This window comes from Nelusetta ayraudi, unplaced genomic scaffold, assembly GCF_046127955.1.
Source record: "Nelusetta ayraudi isolate G7.1 ecotype Tasmania unplaced genomic scaffold, CSIRO-AGI_Nayr_v1 ptg000008l, whole genome shotgun sequence".
NCBI classification, from domain to species: domain Eukaryota; kingdom Metazoa; phylum Chordata; class Actinopteri; order Tetraodontiformes; family Monacanthidae; genus Nelusetta; species Nelusetta ayraudi.
In genome coordinates this window covers 1,130,577-1,150,520 of record NW_027466058.1, presented here as the reverse complement: position 1 = coordinate 1,150,520, position 19,944 = coordinate 1,130,577, and the positions used below count along the sequence as shown (strand labels likewise).

The 19,944-nt window shown below is 48.8% G+C and overlaps 1 protein-coding gene across 1 annotated transcript in view; it reads left to right on the top strand.

Moving 5' to 3' along the window:
• Nucleotides 1–19,944, top strand: part of LOC142883566 (zinc finger matrin-type protein 4) — a 48,391-nt gene that overhangs the window by 6,602 nt on the left and 21,845 nt on the right. Inside the window, exons 2-4 of the mRNA XM_076018553.1 lie at nucleotides 7,227–7,343; nucleotides 10,541–10,633; nucleotides 17,097–17,274. Coding sequence (XP_075874668.1) covers nucleotides 7,233–7,343; nucleotides 10,541–10,633; nucleotides 17,097–17,274 — 382 coding nt within the window. The 5' untranslated portion in view covers nucleotides 7,227–7,232. The remainder of the gene's footprint in view (nucleotides 1–7,226; nucleotides 7,344–10,540; nucleotides 10,634–17,096; nucleotides 17,275–19,944) is intronic.

Here is a 19,944-nt window from a genome sequence, read left to right as displayed (position 1 = left end):
TTATTAAACACTAATATAATGAACATTGCATAATACACATAATGATAGTATACACAGTGTCCTTAAACGGTAGTTAAAGGAAACTGATCCCGCGCTCTCTGCACATTCCCTATAGTTTCTTGCTTTACTTTAAACTGCGGATTTGACGGTTGCGTTGGAACAAGAGATGCTCACTTGGCCCGACACCTCACAGAATCATTACCAAAACCGTCCATTAAGAGGTTGAAATATTTGGCAGTGGGAGGGAGGGAGCTTTGATCACCCAACTCATAAAGACTGCGGTCATTACGGTCGAAAGCCGGAAGATTTATGCAGCTCCGCCTCCACTATCAGAAAAAACGCCGCCCATGAAAAATGCCACAAAGAGCCACGAGTGTCTTCGCCATTAGCCCGTCCGGCAGTTTGACGCCAGCGAGGTGTATAATGCAGTGGGCTTGTCTGCGCGAGGGTAGATTAGTGTCCACCGTCCCCCCCCCCGTGAGTAAATCCCTGCCCTTGGGGGCCGCATTTTCCACCACCGCCACCGGGTCGAAAGATCGTCGCGTGGAGGAGAGACGGTGGAAGAGCAGACACAGGTTTTTGACTCCGTCGATATCGAGAGGACCCGAAACTCAGACGGCGAATCCGAAATAGTATTTGGGCCACGGCAGGCGGCGGGTAAAATTCAGGAGAGGAGAAAAAGTCCTCAAACACGCACAGCAGGCACTCACACACTGACTCAGAGAGAAGAGCGTGACCTGACCTCGTCACAGCGGATGTGTTTCTTTTTTAACGTATGGCTCGCCGTGTCCGCCCCGCGACAACCTTGCAGGAAAAATCTAAATCGAAGACGGCGAGTCACGCGTTTCCTTTTTTGTCAGATCTTTATCTCGCCTTTCCCCAGAGTGAGTCTTTTTGGGTGTTTTTTTTTCCTTCGGAAGAGGGCCGCGTTTAATTCAATCGCGTTCGCAGAGTTCCCCCTGTGCTGAGTTCGCACGGGCGAATCGCAGCGTCGGGCGAACGGTACAAAGGGAGCCCCCGCAGTTCAAACAGAATGACTGTGGATTTGGCTCCTTTAAGGACTTTACCCTCCTCCCTTACTGTATTACCTTTGATTGGCGCCGTACAAAGGAGCGAGGTTGTTAATATTAGAGCGGCTTCCGTCGGACTGGCAGGGGAAGGGCGGCCTCGGCGACGCCCGAGTGCGGAACATCAAAGCGGCGCGGCGGCAGAGTGCCTCCGCGGTGCTGGATCCCATATTATTAACCTCTGAAAGCCTCTCCAGTGTTCCTGCTACCAGGGGCTCATTAGGGAGGTCATCGGCTGACAGGCGAGTGCCGATATTTCATCCTCTGTATGCATAATGTGACACGTAAATCACCTCCCCACCCCATGAACCCCCAGCTCTTTTTTTTTTTTTTTCCTGCTTTAAAAGGAAAAGCAACTGCAGGAGCTGAAGAGGAAAAAAGAAAAATCCAGAGCGCAGATCACAGCAGTCGCCACCCTGATGGAGGGGGGGAAAAGTAGGAGGAAGATTGAAGAGGAAGGAAGGAAGGAAGGAAGGAAGGGGGAGGGGCTTTAAAGAAGCTCTACCGCTGGGCCGGACCACCTGCTGAGCCTGCGCTCGCACACTTCTCCTCCACACGTCTTGTCCGTGTATCTTTCCAGGAAGAGAGGGGGGAAAAAAGGTGTTTCCAGGCTGCATGTGTACAGAGGGTTGGGACGTGCGGCGTAATGAATGGGAGTAACGCATTACTCTCCGCCGCCGACGGTAGAAAAAGGGGGTCCTCATCGACCACCGGCGCCATCAAGACGCAATTAATATTACCAACTAATTAATATTCCGAGCCCGGGCGACAGCGGCTCCTTTCAATTAGCACAAAACAAGGAGGCACGTCCGACTCGACGGCAGCCTCTTAATGAACGCTCGGGCCGGAGGCAGAGATTTCAGGCGGGGCTCGCAGTTCACATCCATGTTAAATACTTGATGCGGTCTCAAAAGGGAATCCCCCCAAGGTTCGCTCGCTCTTCTCATGCCTCGGGGCTTTGCTGCTCTCACAAAGTCTTTTACTCGCTTCTGCCATTCTGTGTCTAATTGAGCTCGGGGCCCTTTTTTATTTTTTAATCCGAGCGCCGCAGCGTGCGTATTCCGTTTCACCGTCTTTATCTCCGGATGGGTTGTTTGTGTTTACCCGCAGTCGGCCGAAGTCATTCATTTTGAAAAAGGTCTCGCAACGTCCCTGTGTTTTCGTCCCGGACTCCAGCACGCATGGATAAAACGCGAGAGTTAGTCCTCTGTTTACAGCCCCCCGTGGCTTCAGCTTCTGTGAAGTGGTCTCAAGGACTCATTAACAGAGCTCTTTGTGACATCATAGAGGGTTGATTTCCATACCGGCACACCTGACACTGAAAAGACGGAGCTTCTCGCTCTTTTTTTGATGACCTTTAGAATCTCATCACTTATTTCCTCCAACATGAAATATTCACAAGAGGATGATAGACACCCCAAAATCATTACCTACTCCGTGTGCATTTATTAGCGGCGGTGTTCAGCGCAGGTGTAACTTGCACTTTCGTTAGCAGCGTCTCAACCGCTGCCAACCAGAACTGTGAGTCAGACACCAGCTGCTGCATGCGAGCTTCGTGGGTCAGTCACAGCCTGACGTGGAGCCATCTGCGGCCGGCGTCATCATTAGGGCACTCTGCAATTACACTGGTGGCGGTAATGTATTTCTGAAAGGAAACGGATTGCAGCAGCGTAACAATCATCGCTGACATCGTGAGCGAGAAGCGATTTATTTTGTGCAGCAAACAAATTAGCTGGCTAACTAGTGGTGGGTGCATTGATCCAAACAGCAATAATATAGATACAAATGCTGGTATCGGTATTGAGTGGCATCAGTGTGATGAGATCAATACTTTGGAATTGTATCCAGATATTGCATTTAACTGTTAAGTTGGGATATTTTTTTTCTCATGAAATGATTGTGACAAACAAAGTTTCAGCGCAAATTGGGTGAGGGAAGGCAAAAACACTTGCAGGCCAGGAAAATTTATTCAGATTTGACCATGAGATGAAGCATCTGCCTAAAATCAAAAACGTATCAGCATCTCGTCAGTATCAGCAGTACCGGCCCTGATTTTTGTTGCCGTTGGACCAAGACCAACTCTTGCAGTATTGCACACGTAGCAAAAATATCTTGTTTTGTTTCCAATGTTTTACTACAGTGGCACTCTATACATTAGATATGCAAGCTTTTTGATGTTCAGCTGATGTTTGTTTGCTTGTTTAAAAAAAAAAAAATCTTCCAACTGGAACATTGAGATTTTGTACCTGAAATACCAAAGCAGAACATTTATTCTAACTCTCCTTCTCATAAAAATAGCACTCTGTTGTAAAATTCTTCTAATTAATTCTAAAATAACGGTAAAAAGCACTCGGCAAATACATCGGCTCAATTTTGTTCACTTCCGCACTGGTTTTTCGTTTAAAGTTTTCCGTTGACATCAAAGGAGGGCGTGGGGGAGAGAAAGAATGAGATGCGCTTTCTAATATAACTCCGGCACGCAACTACAAAGGAGGATAAAGAGGGTTAGCAGAAAACGTGTCTATCAGGCCCATTTCCCCATTTGCGCTGGTGTTGGAGAATTCCTAAGAAGTGAAAGCGTGTCAGGCTGAAATGAAACTATATTTCCTTCATGAGATCTCAGCACATCAGAAGATGATCACGTCCGGCGCGCACATTACAAGCCACTCTTCTCCCGCTCCCTCCCTCCCCCTCTCCCTCCCCCCTCCCTCCCCTTCCCCTCTTTCATTATTTTTACCCACTATCTGCCTCTCCATCTCTCCGCGCGACTGCGCCTGCCATTCTATTAATCTCAGCAACAGATCGACTCTATTAATTAGCCCGCGTCTCCCATCTTGCATGTAATAATCAGAGGTAATTGAGATATTAGGCAGATAGGGGGATATTTCTGTGGCGACAGTCACTTTTAATTAGGTGGAAGATAAGATGACAGACTTGGCTCTACCTTTGCCGGTGTCTGCGCGTATGGGCGCCGTCTCCCCCACCCCCTCGCCATAAAATGCGCCGACACGGATTCTGCCGCATCAAAAACGCGAGGCGTCAGTTTGCATAACGAAGCTGGTGTCTCGCCTCCTTCTGAAATAATTCCAGCTCTCAAAGACAGCTGTGTGACTGGAGGTCATTGTTGTTTTTACGGCTAAATCGGAAACAACAGCTTTTGGTTTCTATGCAGTCCGTCGCATGTTTGTTTTCTAATGCAGACTCCACTAGCGCTGCATGGTAAAGCGTAAAAAGCACTCAGTGTATTTAGCCTGCTGTTTACAGTCTTCTGCTAAAATGCCAGGCGTTTACTTCGCACTGCGGCTGCATGCTGGTCTCAGAGGACGGACGGAACAAAACACTGGGTTTGATGTGCTGTCACTAACCTGACCTGAAAGAGGTATACCTGCCCCCCATGTGACATCACAATGGGCTGCTCCACAGAACTGCTTGTGCTATAGTGTAAATTATACAAAAGGTGCAGTAAGAAAAAGAAGTGAAAGTTGGACTTTTATCATTTCTGAGTTTCTTGACATGATGTGTTTTTGTCGGAGGACTTTCACCAGTCAGATGAATTTTTTAAAGCGTGGCAGACACTGCGAACCAGAGGCAGTCAGAAGCTGTGTGTGGGGGTGTGTGCAAGTTGTGGCTGGAAGAAACAAAAAGCTCAAACTCTAAAAGTAGTAATAAGTAATAAAAGGCTGCAATGTTAAATTAAGGGGGGCTGCTGTATAAGTAGACATGGCCCAACAACCACAGACGGCAGATCAGTGACCGCAGCCCAGCTGGAATACCGGGTGAAAATGACTGGAAGTTTTCTTGCATTTTTTGTTGTAGCTTCAAACTCAATCATTGTTTTTTTTAAGTTATTTTTTTCCCGCAATAAACCAGAAACAACTGGAACCGTCAGCTCCCTGTAATTACTTTTATACATAAACAGCTGAACGAAACAGAGGCTCCAGGAAAAGCCTGAGCTTTGAAGTTTTGCCGCTTCAAATGCCAACACACCTGCCACTGCGTTTTACTGCCGTGGGTTTTACACTTGCTGTATCGGAGCTCCGCTGCACCTTTCACGCCGGACCACTTCGCCCCACTGCGAGCACCTGAGTCCGTGTCCTCTCCGGGCCGAGGAGCTCGTCCCGCTTAATGGTTGATGTTCCTGGACTGTGTTCCCCCCGGACCTGTTAGTCACCCCGGCACTGTCAGAGCAGCGCCTGCAGGGCCTCGCATAATGAAGAGAATAGAAAATTGAACACAAGACCCCAGAGCACATCATTAAACCATTTTTCTATTACAGCAGTGAGTATAAAAAGAGAAGGAAAACAGCGCTGCCAGGTTGTAAAGAAGCCCCAACGACGTCTCCCAGTGGGACGCTCAGGTCGCGCTGATTTTACTGGTGGACCAATTCCATCATGACAAGGTTTTAATACGTTGTTTGTCCCCGGGGATTAATGTGAGACAGGGTTTTTGGGGTTTTTTTGCAGCTCACTGCTTCTTTTCGAAGGTTTCTCTTGCAGACGTCTACAAGTCTGTAGGTCCAGGAGTGCAAATTTAAAAAGTGCAGTTTTACCAAGTATTACCCACATCACCAATCTGGAGCTTTCATAACCTGCAACACTATGAGAATAAGAGTCATAAAACTGAATTGCTGTCATAGATTTTTTTTTTTTCTTCTTTGCTCAGTTGACTGTTGCTAGAGCGCTTTCCCTCTATTACCCTCCATGACAGTTACGCTGATTAGAAAATCGTCGCCAGAGCACACAGTGACGGGTAGTCAATGTGTGAAGTCTGGTGATTGGTTGAGGAATTGAGAACCTGCAACCTGAATTTTTTTTTTCTTTTTTTCTTTTGGATGGAAATTGGTTATCACCCGGCAGCAGCGCTGGGGTCTTTTGGCAGCTTTCTGATTTGTTTACGAGAACAGTTTTCAGTAAATAAAAAGTACCATCTGGTGCCTCAAGTTAAGTCCAGCCCCCAAACTTTTCGGTTACTGCGTTCACCACTGCAGCAGCCGAAAAAAAACGCCCGAAGGCAACACAACACCAGCATGGCACAGCATGCAACAACACAATACACTGCCGTGCAGCGGGTCCAGTTCTGTTAGTTGTTGAAGACCTCCACAGAGATATTTGGTGTTTTGTTGTGAAGGCAGCTAAACACCAGATCGCTGCAAATTATCGATAAATGCATTAATCGTTAGTTGATTGACCTGACCGATCCATTAACGATTAATTGATAAGTGGCAATTTTGCCTGAGAACCTAAATTTCACAATGGAAAATGTGTGAGGAACACATTATTTAACCCTTAAATAATGTTGAGGGTCCAATGTGACCCATTTTTACATTAGAGAACAGTAAAAACAGCCTCAACATTTATCCTCTGACTTTAAGTTGACTTCTAATGGGTCACTTTTCAACTTTTCTTATCTTTAAAAAAAAAGTAGTTTAAAAATAACTTATTCTAGGTATATTATGACCATCACAGTCTGCAGGTGAATTGTTCTTTCCTGCCACTGCACTGTTATGATATTAACTACCCATGTAAAAAATGTTCAATTAATTGCGACTAATCTAATTGAATCGATTAAATTCTTAATCGACAATTAATCGATAGTCGAACTCCCTACTTACTAAGCAGTTGCATCTCTACTCACATCCCTACACGTCGTCTTTGACCTTCTAAGAATTATTAATAATAATATGTAAAGAATCTGTAAATTGCACAGTAAGGTTGGCCCCGTCGATCGAGCTCAACAGCTGAAATGGTTATTTTTGCCTCCGTCTGCAGGTTCATTGCTAACAAATGCTGGAGAAAAAAAAAAGTTCACATGAAGCCGTTTATTGACAAACAGAGATGCGGAAAAAAAGTGTGCCGGAGCCTCCGGCTGCTGCTCTGCGACTGGAGCCAAAAACATCCGGGAGCGTATGTTCTGACAGAGCACAAACCTTTTTGGGACTGAAACTGTCACAACGAATCAGACGGTCAGGGGAAGAAGCTACTTCCTGAATCCTCACTGGATGCACGTCGCACAAACACACACACACACGCACGCACGCACACACACACACACACACATGCGCACGCACTTGCACCCAGCAAGGTTCACTGACATTTCTTCATTTTATTTTATTCACATTTGCAATGTCTCTTTCGTGTGCGTCTGTGTGTGTCCGTGCAGCCCCAGATGAAGATGAAGTCTTCGGGCGTGGTGGACGGAGGCTTGTTCACCGAGAGCTACTGCAACATCTGCAATGCCCAGCTCATATCCGAGTCCCAGCGCACCGCTCACTACGAGGTGAGTCCGTCCGGAGGCTGGAAACCCAGCAACGGTGGCGGCCCGTCCGACGAGCAGATCCCTGCTGTCCGCACTTTTGCATCAGCCTTATTTGTACTAATTTGTGTGGGGTGCTCATCCATTATACATGGACCCACTCCGGCATGGTAATACTAGGCACTTGCACAAACAAACACACGCACGCATTTTATTTAATGTACCTCTCAGCAGGCTCCCTCTGAGTATTTTAATGAATAGCCAATGAGTAATCAGCCCACTACATTATTTAACCAGTGTGTGCGTGTGTGTGTGCCAAGTGTGTGTGTGTGTGCCAAGTGTGTGTGAGAGAGGGACAGAGAGCTCGTGTGCATGTGCACTTGCATTGTTCTGCATCGAGGTCGTCCTTGATTACAAGACACAATTAGGATTAACAAGCAGACTAATGAGGACAAGGCCCTTATCTGGGGAGTATTAAGCAAGGACGAGTGTGTGTGCGTGCAAACCTGAGTCAAAAGTAATCCATTTGTCTCTCTCTGAAACCCACTAGAACTCGCAGCCTTGAGTTGTGCACGCTATACGGTTGGAGTTGAGTCAGTGTGTGTCAGCCTTCACAAAGACTCACCGCCGAGGTGAACGACCCGCGCAGCGACTGCGGCGAAGGCGGCCATTGTTCATTAATTAGACCAGTAATTATTTAGGAGAAAGCCTTCTAATAAGGTCGGAAGGCAAGACAGGGCAGCCGTGCAGGTGTGGCACATTGTCCAATCACGTTATTCGTCAATTCGTCCATTTCCTACCGGCGCCTCTCCTGCACTCGGGGTCTCTCAGGTCGCAGGGTCCCAGCCAGACTGCCTTGTTACACCCTGGACTAGTGGGAACTTCATTGTACATGAGGACACACAATCATCCAAATTCACATTCAAACAAAAAGAGTTTGCTAGCTAGAGATGCCACACACGTGCACGCACACACACACACACAGACGTAACAAAATGCGCCCAATGCGCAAGAAGACGGAAGCGGTCTTTTTTTCAAGCAAACACGTTTTATCCGATTACGCAATGAATCATTGGAATATTCAACAGAATAATCGATTACCAAAATGCTCGATAGCTGCAGCCCTATTTTATTCCTGTTGTATTGATACTTTTTGTACACATACAGTATCAAATACATGATTGTTCTAGTTGCGACAGCTTGCTAGTGACCAGTCACTCATTAGGAGCCGCAGACTCACTAGGATGAATTCTGCAGGTTGCCAGGATGGACATTTCTATATCTGTCCTGCAGCCCCTAAGTTAGTTTCTCATGGAGATACAGAGGCGGGGAGACAAGTGTTATCTGTTAGACGATGTGGTGGGCGCAGAGGTCAGGACCGAGTAACCATGGTGACAAAAGAAGACCCCGGTTGCCGCCCCCCCAACCCCCCCCCCCTCTCCCCATATCCCACAAGGCTCTACAGCACGGCCATTTGTAGCCCGACAAACACGCACAAGTGCCGACAAAATGCATTAAAGTGGATTGACGAGCGAGGAGGAGGGATGTGAGGAAGAAAGAGGGAGGGAGGGAGGGAGGGAGGAAGTGGAGGTTCAGTCCCAGGAGCTGAAGATACCATCGAAGAACATGACCCAAGCACCGCAGCTGCCAGAGCAGCAACATCTCCCACTTTAGTGGGTCTTTTTTTGTGTGTGTGTGTGTGTGTGTGTGTGTGTGTGTGTGTGTGTGTGTGTGAGTGATGTCGTACTACCAGGTACATCTCCATCGAGCAACATTCATAAACGGCTAATGCAGCAGAAATTATTCCCCCCGCGGGGAGTTCCCGCTCGGGATAATGACATGTGAAAACATTTGACAAATAGCCTCGTTCCAAATTAATCGCCGTCGCTCAATCAATAATATCCCCCGGCGCTTCTCATAATGACAAACGGCTGCTGTAATTTGTGTTTGACCGCACATGTGTATGTGTCACGAAGCGCCCGCCGGTGGGGTTGATGGATAATAATAGACGTTGTTTTCGCGGGGAAAGTGTGGCAGGAAAAAAAAAAAAAGAAAGAAAAAAGATAGACGGCTTTGACGCGTGTGCTGATCTTTAGCCGCCGCTGTTTTAAGTGACAGTGAGCGACTTCAAGGACAACGAGCTGCCCTTTCAAATAAACACGGTTTATTTATGGCCGCCGCTGCCAAGGCGGTTCAGGTGACGACACACAGCAACAGCAGGCAGACTGGTTTTGTTTGCCGTCAGCTGTCAGCGCAAATATTCACATTTACTGCACAATTAAAGCTGAACTAATAAAACACCTGAGTGCCGATACGTTGATTTTATGTTTTTATTGTTGCACTCCTCCTGCTGGTGCTTCACGGGAACCTCGCCCATCACTCGGCACCTCCTCCACCTCCTCGGGCCGGCTAACATTCCCGCCGCTCCCTTCCGAGAAGGCCCGGCCCATTAGAATTCTCGCCACGGGGGGGCAAAATGTCTGGCAGCGTCATCAGCCAAAAACCAAAATAAGTTCCTGGAAGGAGCTGTCAAGGTGGAGAGACAGAGAGAGGCATGAGTCGTTTCTAGTGGGGGGGGTTGTAGACATACTCTGATTTTATGCCCTTTTTTTTTTTTTAAGTGGCCCAATCAGCAAAGGATAATCGCCGTGTTCTATTAATAGTGACATGTAAGACTGTTCAGTTTCCCCAAAAATGGGACTTTAGTATTTGCACATTGTCACATTTCTGCTGCTTCACCTGCTTGGATGTTGAAATGATGTAATTACTGACACATTACTGCCCCACAGACTAATGAAAGACAGTTATGACTATTACATCTTTCTTGATCCATCCACACCTGAAGATTGGACACTTACCCTCTCACCTTGCCAGTAGTTTCTTTTCAAGCCTAACCTTTCCCAGGCATCACCAGCCCTACTCTGCCTCTGATTGGCTCATCAGTCTTCTTCATGCCTAAATTTAATCAATCCAAGTACAGTCTAACCAATAAATGCAACGGGTAATAGCCAATTAGATGCAGCGAAGGGCGGATATCGCCCTCACTATCCTATGAAAGAAAATCAGATCACTTGGCTTGCAGACACTGCTGTATGATGAGTATCAGAGGGGACTGAGAAGAGGGTCTACACGTTATGCTTTGTGCAACCTGCACGACACCACTGGTCGTTTCCCCCCTAACTCAGCGTCTCTGTCTTCTTCTTCTTCTTCCTGTCTTTCAGAGTAAGAAGCACGCCAACAAGGTGCGCCTCTTCTACATGCTGCACCCCGAAGATGGAGGACCGCCGTCCAAGCGGCTGAGGCCCGACAACCCAGTACGTTTCTCAACCGTCTGCGTCTCTCTGTGTTCTCTGTGTACCATTATGACTCCCGTTTTAAATCTATATTTGCGCTTGCTCTCTAATTTAAATATGAAAAATTAATTCATTTAATTAGTTTTCTTTACCCCCCCCTCAAATCTGGGGTCTGGGATTCAGTCCAATGTTATGCTGGCTGGTTCACATTTAAAAGGCTGCGTATAAATACCCGTTTTCAGATCTTCAGAGGGTGCGGGTTCGGTTTGCAGCGGAGCACCATCACATAATTACCCAAAGAAAGTCTAGATGTCTGGAGATGTCTAGATGTTTTTTTTTTTGCCCCTTGGCTTCACTGCGGCGAAGAAGTAAATGATGGACTTTCCTAATTTCTGGGCAGTCTGCTGACTGTTTGCATGTCTGCATGCGCTGCGGGTCTCTGGAATAATTGGGTCTGCGTAACTCCTGGACCTGCTCCGCCGCGAATGTGTTGCTTGCATTTGCATCCACAGTGAGTTGTTGCTTGGTTCAGACGTATGCCGTGTGTGTGTGTGTGTGTGTGTGTGTGTGTGTGTGTGTGTGTGCAGGCGTGCGTAAATGTAAATGTGCTAGACCGCTGTGAAGAGGCGCACTATAGGTGTTTTTTTTTCCCTCCCCAGCGTGTCTCATTCCCAAATAGCACAGACCACATATGCATTTACACTTTTAGGACACAGCTGGTGGCAAAAAATAAATACAAATGTGTGTGTGTGTGTGTGTGTGTGTGTGTGTGTGTGTGTGTGTGTGTGGGGAGGGGGGATAAGTCTCCAGTTAGCAGAGGCAGGACAGTGGCCGTCTGACCATCACTGACAGCAGCAGATTAATGGCAGTCATCTGCAGCACCGTGGAATAGTTTCGCACATCCCACAGTAGGACTGAGCGAGTCAGCGTTCCCTGACAGAGAGTGCCGTTCCGCGAAGCAGCCCTTTGTGATGTCACAAAAGGCCACTGACGCCTCTCCCAGGTCTCTATTGCCTTGTCTTTTGGTCCAACAAAGTCCCTCTAGAAGAGTCCTCAGCTCTCATATCCTCCTCGACTTAATGCATCTAAAACGTCTCTCCATGCCTTTATTTTAAGCATTTCATTTCACAAACAGAAAAACTGGATGCCTCCTCGAACCGAATGTGAGATATTTCTTCAAAATGTCAGCAAGCCTCAGTTAGTCCAGGCGGGTGAATCGATCCCTTTCGCCGCCGAAGGTTCTAGAAGTCTGATTGTGCTTTTTCTCTCTCTCTCTCTTTTTTGTCTTTCGCCTCGACCGGCGTCACATTACGCAATGCCATCTGGAAAGGTGACATACTGTAAGCCCCACTCACTCGTGAAATTCTTGTGAAATTTCCAAGTGGGCCCATGTGTTCGCATGACACGCTCGCACCTACTGACTGCAGACGAACGCACACCTGAGTCTCCATCTGTCTGCTCGTGAGTGGCGAAGACGTGACTCAGCCTCTCCCGCCTTTGGCTTCATCTAGGACAATGAACACACACAAACACACACACACACACACACTAACACACACACGTGGCCGTCATCTGCTCTGTAATGTCGGGGCCCATGCGGCGCCACAGCCCGGCACGCCGTTCGCTGCATTATCGCGCATCTTTGCGCGACATTGATTATCTGACAGCGGCGGAAAACTGATAAAACACGGCGCAGCTCTCGGCAGATGACATTCGCAGCGCTCAGCGCGGGATGAATGTTGCCTCTTTGGCTTTTTTTTTTTCTGAACTTCCCATCAGAGGAGATGCCTTACACGGTTATTTTCTCATTTCTCTTCCCCCCCTCGCCCCCGCCCCACCGCCCAACCCCCTCGCTCGCGCAGACTGACATGTTGCGGTCCGGTGGGAGCTGCAGAAAAGAGGATTTTGAACAGAGTGAATCAAAATGCCAAGTTTCCACCCGGTGCATGCCGGCGCCTTGAGGATTGTGCGGAGGTGAAAGTGTTCGTCACAGAGCAAACACTGAGAAAGTAGGTCGTAAAGGTGCTCCCAGATGAAAGAGGAAGAGTAGGAGGGGGAGGGTGTTATCTTTTTTAACCCCCGTTCTTGTTCTCCAACCCATCCTTTTCCTCCCTCATATCTGCCGTTTACTGCCTCAAACTGCACCAGGAAACTAAATGTTTTACCTACAACCCGCCCGCCCCCCCACCTTCCTTTTATTCTTACCCAGCGCCTTATTTGCTTCACCGCTCCTCTTAATTTACACTTTCAGCGCTTCTTCAAACTCCAAACGAGAGCGTCTGTTCCCCCACATCGCTCACCCAGCCGCCCCTCCTGCTCAGGCTCCGTGTGTATATTTAGCAATGTTTCCCGCAGCGCCTCGACGCAGAGCGGGAGCAGGAAAGTGAAGAAGGAGCCCGGAGAAAGCAAAACAGAAGGGGAGGAAGATTAACACATCTAATTAGGAGTCTATTGTTAGGTTGTAGGAGCGGGACGGAGCCACCCAAACACAAGATGGTCTCGCGATGCAGCTGGGCTTCAGCAGCATCAGCAGCGGCGGCAGCAGGACTGAGGCCATAGCGGCGGCGGCGGCGGCACACAAGCAACAGCGGCAATTAGGTCGCATGCAAATCAGTTCTCGGCAGACGTGCGACAGGTAGAGACGGCGTCGGACAGAAATTACAAAGAGGGGGAACACAGGCGGAGATGGCGGGGGAAAGAGAGATAAATGCAAAGGTTGTCAGCTCTCACAGTGGGCTGGGAGGGAGGGGGGAGCTGGAGGAAGCGGGGGGAGAGGGGGGGGGGGTGATGGAGCTCTGCACAGTGACGCACACAGGCTGTTTATTGTTTGGAGAGGCTCGCAAGAGTGACAGTCGTAATGAGCCGAGAGCTATTCAGATGTCGCTCACCCACACACACAACTTTTTCTTCTTTTTTTTATTTATATAAATATGAATTTCCCACATGGTTACTGAATCCCTGCCCCTTGCAACATCTGTCAGCGTTTTGAGTCGTCTGCCCCCCCCCCGACATCTCCAGTAACCTCACTGGTGCCCCGTCATCGAGTAAAACGTCCAGTAGGTTGTTTTCAGGCGGCGTCACACGGCTCAGATGGAGGGGAGGTTGCTGAGAAAAATGCCGATGTTTTGCCTAGTTTACGGTCGCTCCAGTCGCTCTAACCCAGGAAAAGAGAAGTATTTTTCTTCCCAAAAGGTTGTTGTTCACAAAGGAGAGAAGTTTAGAACGCTCACAGTATGACGCTGCAAAAACTGGATTTCAACCCTTCGTCTGCAGTCGGGAGGAACGGAGTCTGCTAAGGCTGCTACTTCAGAGGTCTTTGCTGGCTGGGTCATGTGTGCCGTATGGAAGATGGCAGAATCCCTGAAGACCTCCTGTATGTTGAGCTCGCTTTGGGAAAGACACACTCACTGGATGTGGGCATGCAGACGTGGACGGCAGAGTGTGGTAGGCGGCAGACTGGAGTGACACCAAGGGCGACTGTTGGTCTCTTTGGTGATTCACGATCCGATGATCTACTTAGATCTCCACAGACAATCCTCACAGAGAGCACTACCAAACAGAGGAAATATCCAGCGAGCGGAAGTTGTCTGGGGGATAATGTTGTTGAGGTCAAGGGTCAGAGGTCAGACTGGTTGCAGACCATACAAAGGCGAACCAACCTTGAAGCGGAGCGTGCGTACATCTGCACACGGCAACCACTTGAGTAGATCTGTGGTGCTTGCAAGGTGTACCTAATAAAGTGGCCAGTAGGGGGTGTTTTACGTCAGGTGAGGCTTCTGCCGGCCTCCTACCCACAGCCCCTCGTAATCAGCGTCACATTGATTTGCCCTTATCAAGGTTCAACATGAGTTTGGAAGGAATAAGGTCATAATCCTATTAGGAGGAGAACGAGGCGGGCGAGGCGAGGAGTGGAGGTCAAGGAATGACAGGTTGATATTTTATATCGGAAAAGACAATTGGTCGACTCGCTGAAAGAGGAATTTGTACCAAGTCAGAGGGTGGGTGGGGTCAAGTGGGAGAGGGATAGAAGGATTGGTGGAGGAGAAGGGGCCTGGTGTGGGTTTATGCCAGTGTGCATGCATATTTAAGTACATATGACATACAGAAGTCATTGAAAGTGGCTCTCAAAGGGATTTTGGGTCAGGGCAGTGGGAGAGAGAGAGGGGGAGAGAGAGGGAGGGGGGGGATGGGCCCGGAAGGAAAAGGTGTCCTCAGCGCTCACATCCGTAGCCCATGATGCTAACTGGTAATGACATGGGACACACATACACACGCATGCACGGGCGCACAGCTACAGTGTTGCCAGACATTTTCAGATTATTGCACTCCACGGTGCTGACTTGGAGCTTTCCCTGGCCTAACTCAAATTGACACCCGCACTCCAGAGAGGCAGAGAGATTGTGCGATAAGAAAGGGAGCGAAGACAAAAGGTTTCAATTCGTGCCATAGGTAGAAAAACAAAAACTGATGAAATGTTGCGATTGCCTTGAAATATTCATATATCCTGAGGGTTTTGTTTTTTTTTTTTTTAGCTATTGTTTGTTGTTTTCCATCTTGTTACTGTCCTGCAGGGAGGTCTGCACCATTGTCACTTGCATGCATTTTTTTTTTGTGGGGGGGAGAATGAACACCAGTGCACAAAACAATGCATTAGTGTGGACAATTAAAGTGTTACTGAAAAAAAAAAAAAACAAACACTGACATATGTTGGAACATTAGCTGAGTCAGATGCCCTGCTGTTGTTAATGATGTTGCTCTTTCTTGGCTTAACTAATGTAAAAATGTTTCTTTTTTTTCCGTTGTGACATTTCGAAAAGTCACTGAAACGCTGCACTGACTGAGGAGTTCATTACATCTCATGTCTCGCAAGATGTAATGTAAATGAACGTCCACAGCCACCAGGAATATACAGAAAGGCAATGATTAGAAGAGAATGTGTTTGGAGACTAGAATACAAATGAGCAAATTAAGTCACAACATATTGACATTTATTTCTGGAAGCTCGGTGTGTGGATTATAATATAGAGCATGAGACGACACTCAAAAGAACAATTTTTAAAACCCTCTCATAAACGTCTCATAGCAGGCTGTCAGGGCAGCGAATGGCCTCCCCCCAACCTCCCCAGCAGTCGCCATGGAAATATCTCAATCAGATACCGCTGAATAATCCTGTTTATATTGTGATGATCCTGGTGCTGCATGGCCATTCACTGCACAATCCTTGCAAAAAGGCACGACATGAACAAGTTTCGCAGTGATTCTGTGCTAATGTTACACTGACAAGTCACACAATCAACCAAACGCAAAGTTCCAAAGTGATGTATCGCAAGCTGAACTACAGACTGACCGGAGGAAAAAAATATTACACCAGCTGCTTCCCCTCGGCATGCTGATGGACACAAAGAAAAGGCTCGAGAGATGAAGACTTGACTCGTGTGTGTGTGTGTGTGTGTGTGTGTGCGTGCGTGTGTGCGTGCGCATCAGTCAGACTGTTGGTCTTTCTTGTTTGTGTTCCTTCTCTCCCACGGGGAGAAACTCCCCCTCATCATTAGAATGAACCAGCAGCAGTGCAGGGGCCAAGCCGCAGCCACAGCCCACAGAGACAGATGAATATTTGATCAGCCATTTCTTTTCTCATGTGTGAATGCCTCAGTGTGTGTGTGTGTGTGTGTGTGTGTGTGTGTGTGTGTGTGTGTACGCGCGCGCGTGTGCATGCATGTGAGTGTGCACGCCTGTGTAAGCGGGTGTGTTTGACAAAGAGAAATAGGAGAGGGAAAAAACAGATTTATGGTGTGTTCCAAATCACGGACTGCTGTATTAAATACTTAATATTTTGAGTGCGCGAGTGTGCAAATGCGTTCACATGGGAAGAACACGTGAACATGTGGGTCAACTATGTTCTTAAACTGCACCATAAATTCAGGGTGCAGCAATCAACGGGATTACTACCCACTAGGCTAGCTAACTTCTTCCTAGCCACAGCTTTATGCTCTATCAGTGAGTGACATATTTACGTAGCGGAGATGGCGTTAGCATCACTGCTAGCATCACGGCCGTCGCTAATATCCACTAAGCTAGCAAGAATCTTCCCAGTTTTGTCGAGCACGACATTTCTTATCACCTTGGTGCGCGTGGGATTTTTTCCCCCCCGTTATTCTTCGTCAAGAAAAGAGGCCGGCGGTCGCGAAAATGCTGTTATCACCTGCAAAGTGCACGTCGCCGAGGCGTATAGCCGACTGCACCGGAGCGTGTGCGTTCCATCAGATCTTGCGATTAGGAACACGGCTCATCGCCCTTTCAGAGTGCGCACTCTCTGCCTGTCACCGCCACTCAGGTTTTTCTCACCTTCACCTCTGCCTCTGACTTCTCTTTTCACCTCACTCCTCTTCTGCTCCCCTCCCACACCGCTCCCTCTGCGCTCGACCTGCCCTCCTCTTCCCCTTTCTTCCAACCCCCCTCCCCAACCCTCCCTCCCCCGCTGCAGGACTGCGCCGAGACGGAGGTGGACAGGAACAAGTGCTGCACCCTGTGCAACATGTTTTTCACCTCGGCCATCGTGGCCCAGTCCCACTACCAGGGCAAGACCCACGCCAAGAGAGTGCGCCTGGTCCTGGGGGAAACGCCCAGCATCCCCGCAGCCATGACCAGCCCGACCAACGCAGGTACCTCCTCCCCCCACCTCCCCAGCGGCCCTCACTTCACCCCGGCAGCCGCCGATCCACCATTAAACTCGGCCGCCTTCAAAGTTTAGACTTTTTTTTTTTTTTCCCATAGATAAAGAGAATAGAGGATGGCGATAAGCCTTTGAGCCGAGAAAGTCTTTGTCAGTGTTCAGGTCAGACTTGAAAGCGAAAGCTCAACAAATCCCGTCTATCAGTCTTTCCTGGTAGAATCTGACGCGGCGATCAACCCCCCTCAACCAGCGGAGAGCCCCGAGACGACGAGGCTCACCTCTGCTCGCGCGCGCGCGCGCCCACGTTTTGCCAGAAATCCTCTGAACTGGATTCTATTTTTAAGTTCAAAGCGCGTTGTACATGTATATCATCCGCAATGGATTAGGGAAAACGTTCGGTTCGGCGTCTGTCGGTTGCGTCTCGGATGGGAGGCGGCGGGGAGGGCGGACGAGCTCCGGGAAACTTTGAAGGTGAAGCAAACAGTCTTTAATTTTAATGTGAGCCACAATTAATAGGCACTTCAAACAGGACGGAGCTGCAAAATTGATTCCCCCTCATGATTGTTTAAGGGGAGCATTCTTCCAAGTGTCAGCGCTTGGCGCGGCGTCTCCGGGGGAGCTTTACATAATGTGATTCAAATTGGATTCAAAGTGGAAATTCAAAGAGCCATAAACACACAATCACTACAAAATGGAGTGTTATAATCGAGCCCCCACCCCCCATCACCACCACCAACACCCCCCCCCCCCCCCCCCCCCGGGGGGGGGCGGGTGGCTGTTGCCAAACTTTGGCCTACTTTGGGGAAAAAAAAAAAAAAGTGTCACTCCGACGCGTGGCTCCCGGCGTTTTTTTGTGACAGCGCGGGACCCGGAGGAGGGAAGTTGGACGGCAGCAGGAGTGGGAAGAGTGACCTGGGAGAGGAAGGGCAGGAGGAAGAGGAGGAGGAGGAGGAGGAGGTTTCAGGAGAGATTAGAGTCAAAAGTATAGCCTTCACCGTCGCTCTGAGATGAGCGCTCGGCGCCAGACGCACATCCGAGCTGACAGGCTGGCGCGTGGCACGTGCCACCGCATCAATACGCCGGCGACGTGCGCGCGGGGATCGGCGGAGGGACGCGCGAGCGCCAAACGCGCCTTTGAAGGGCATGAAGCAGGAGCTTCCTCTGCCTTTTGCAACACACACACACACACACACACACACACACACACACACACACACACACACACACACACACACACACACACACACACACACACACACACACTGTGTCAACCACACCCTCTTTATGCTTCCTAGTCAGTGGGAGAAAAAAAAAAAAGCACCTCTGTTCCAGTGTGCTGAGATCACAGTCATGAGGAGAAAAATATTTGGGGGGAAACAAGGGACAAAGAAGGAAATCGCATCTGAAGATCTGTGCGTGTGTGTGAGTGTGAGTGCGAGTGTGTGCGTTGATGCTCAGAACCGGTTGTTCCCCAGCAGTTGCATGCGCGCGCACGGGCACGCGCACGCACACAAGATGACTGCACCAGATATTATATCACAGCCCTGCCTTTTTGACTAAAAGCAGGGGAAGCACCAAACAGTTGAGAGTTGAAGCTGCTGCAGGATTTTTTTGTTTTGTTTTGTTTTGTTTTGTTTCGTCTTGTTTGTTTTTATTTTGTCAAGGCAAGGACGACGGCGCGGCGAACGCAAACACCGCACCGGCGAAAGTGAGTGGGAGGGGCCTGTGAGACGAGCAGAGACTCAGCCATAGATACAGTAACCATGTGAGCGGCAGAAGCCCGGAGTCGTTTTGCGAGCGGCTCACAGGTGCCGCAGGCGATTCAGCAGGTGCGACCGAACGGCTCCATGTCCTCGGCAGTCGTAGAGGTTGGGGGGGGGGGGTTTGAGAGCGGCAACGGGCGTTCAGTCACGCTCGGCAAAGGCTCGCCGGGACGCCGCCGGGACGCCATCTGGCTTTCAAGGCTTCGCTCTCACGAGTTGGCGGCCGAGCGACGCCTCCTCCCCCTCAAGAGCCGTTTGGGCACTGTAGACTTTTTTAATTTTTTTTTTTATCTCTACTGTAGTTTTACTCAACAGGGCTCATACACATAACAGTTTTATTCTGAGCCTCATCGGCGTAACGCAAACCTTCACACCTTTGTTATTTTAAGGAGGCGTTGATTTTTTTATTTTATTTTTTATTTTTTCCCGCGTTCTGTTTTTGGTGCTGCGGGGCCAAAGCTCGCACAGCCACGGGGAGCATGTGCGGTCGTCATCAAGTCGCCGCTCGCAGGCTATTAATGGGCAATCGCCATGGTAACCGGTGTCATGTCACGCGTAGCAGGTCACCTGGAAGTCTGCCATGTTTTTTTTTTGTTTTTTTTTTTCTATTCTCTTGCAGAAAACAGGGAGAGAACAAATGGATGAGCAGGGAAGGGAAGATGAGTTCAGGGGTGGGGGAGAAAAAAAAAGAAGGAAAGAAGCAGCCGGGTGAGGACGGGGATTATTTTAGAGGGAGGCGGAGATTTGAGCCACAGTTCACGGCTCGCCGTGTCCAATCCAGTCTAGGGCTTTGAAAGACACACTGTGTCATTCGAACATATATTTGCACCTAAATGGGACGTGTTTAATGAGATTACCCCTTTAAAAACAAAATGAGGATGCTCATGTTTCTTAAA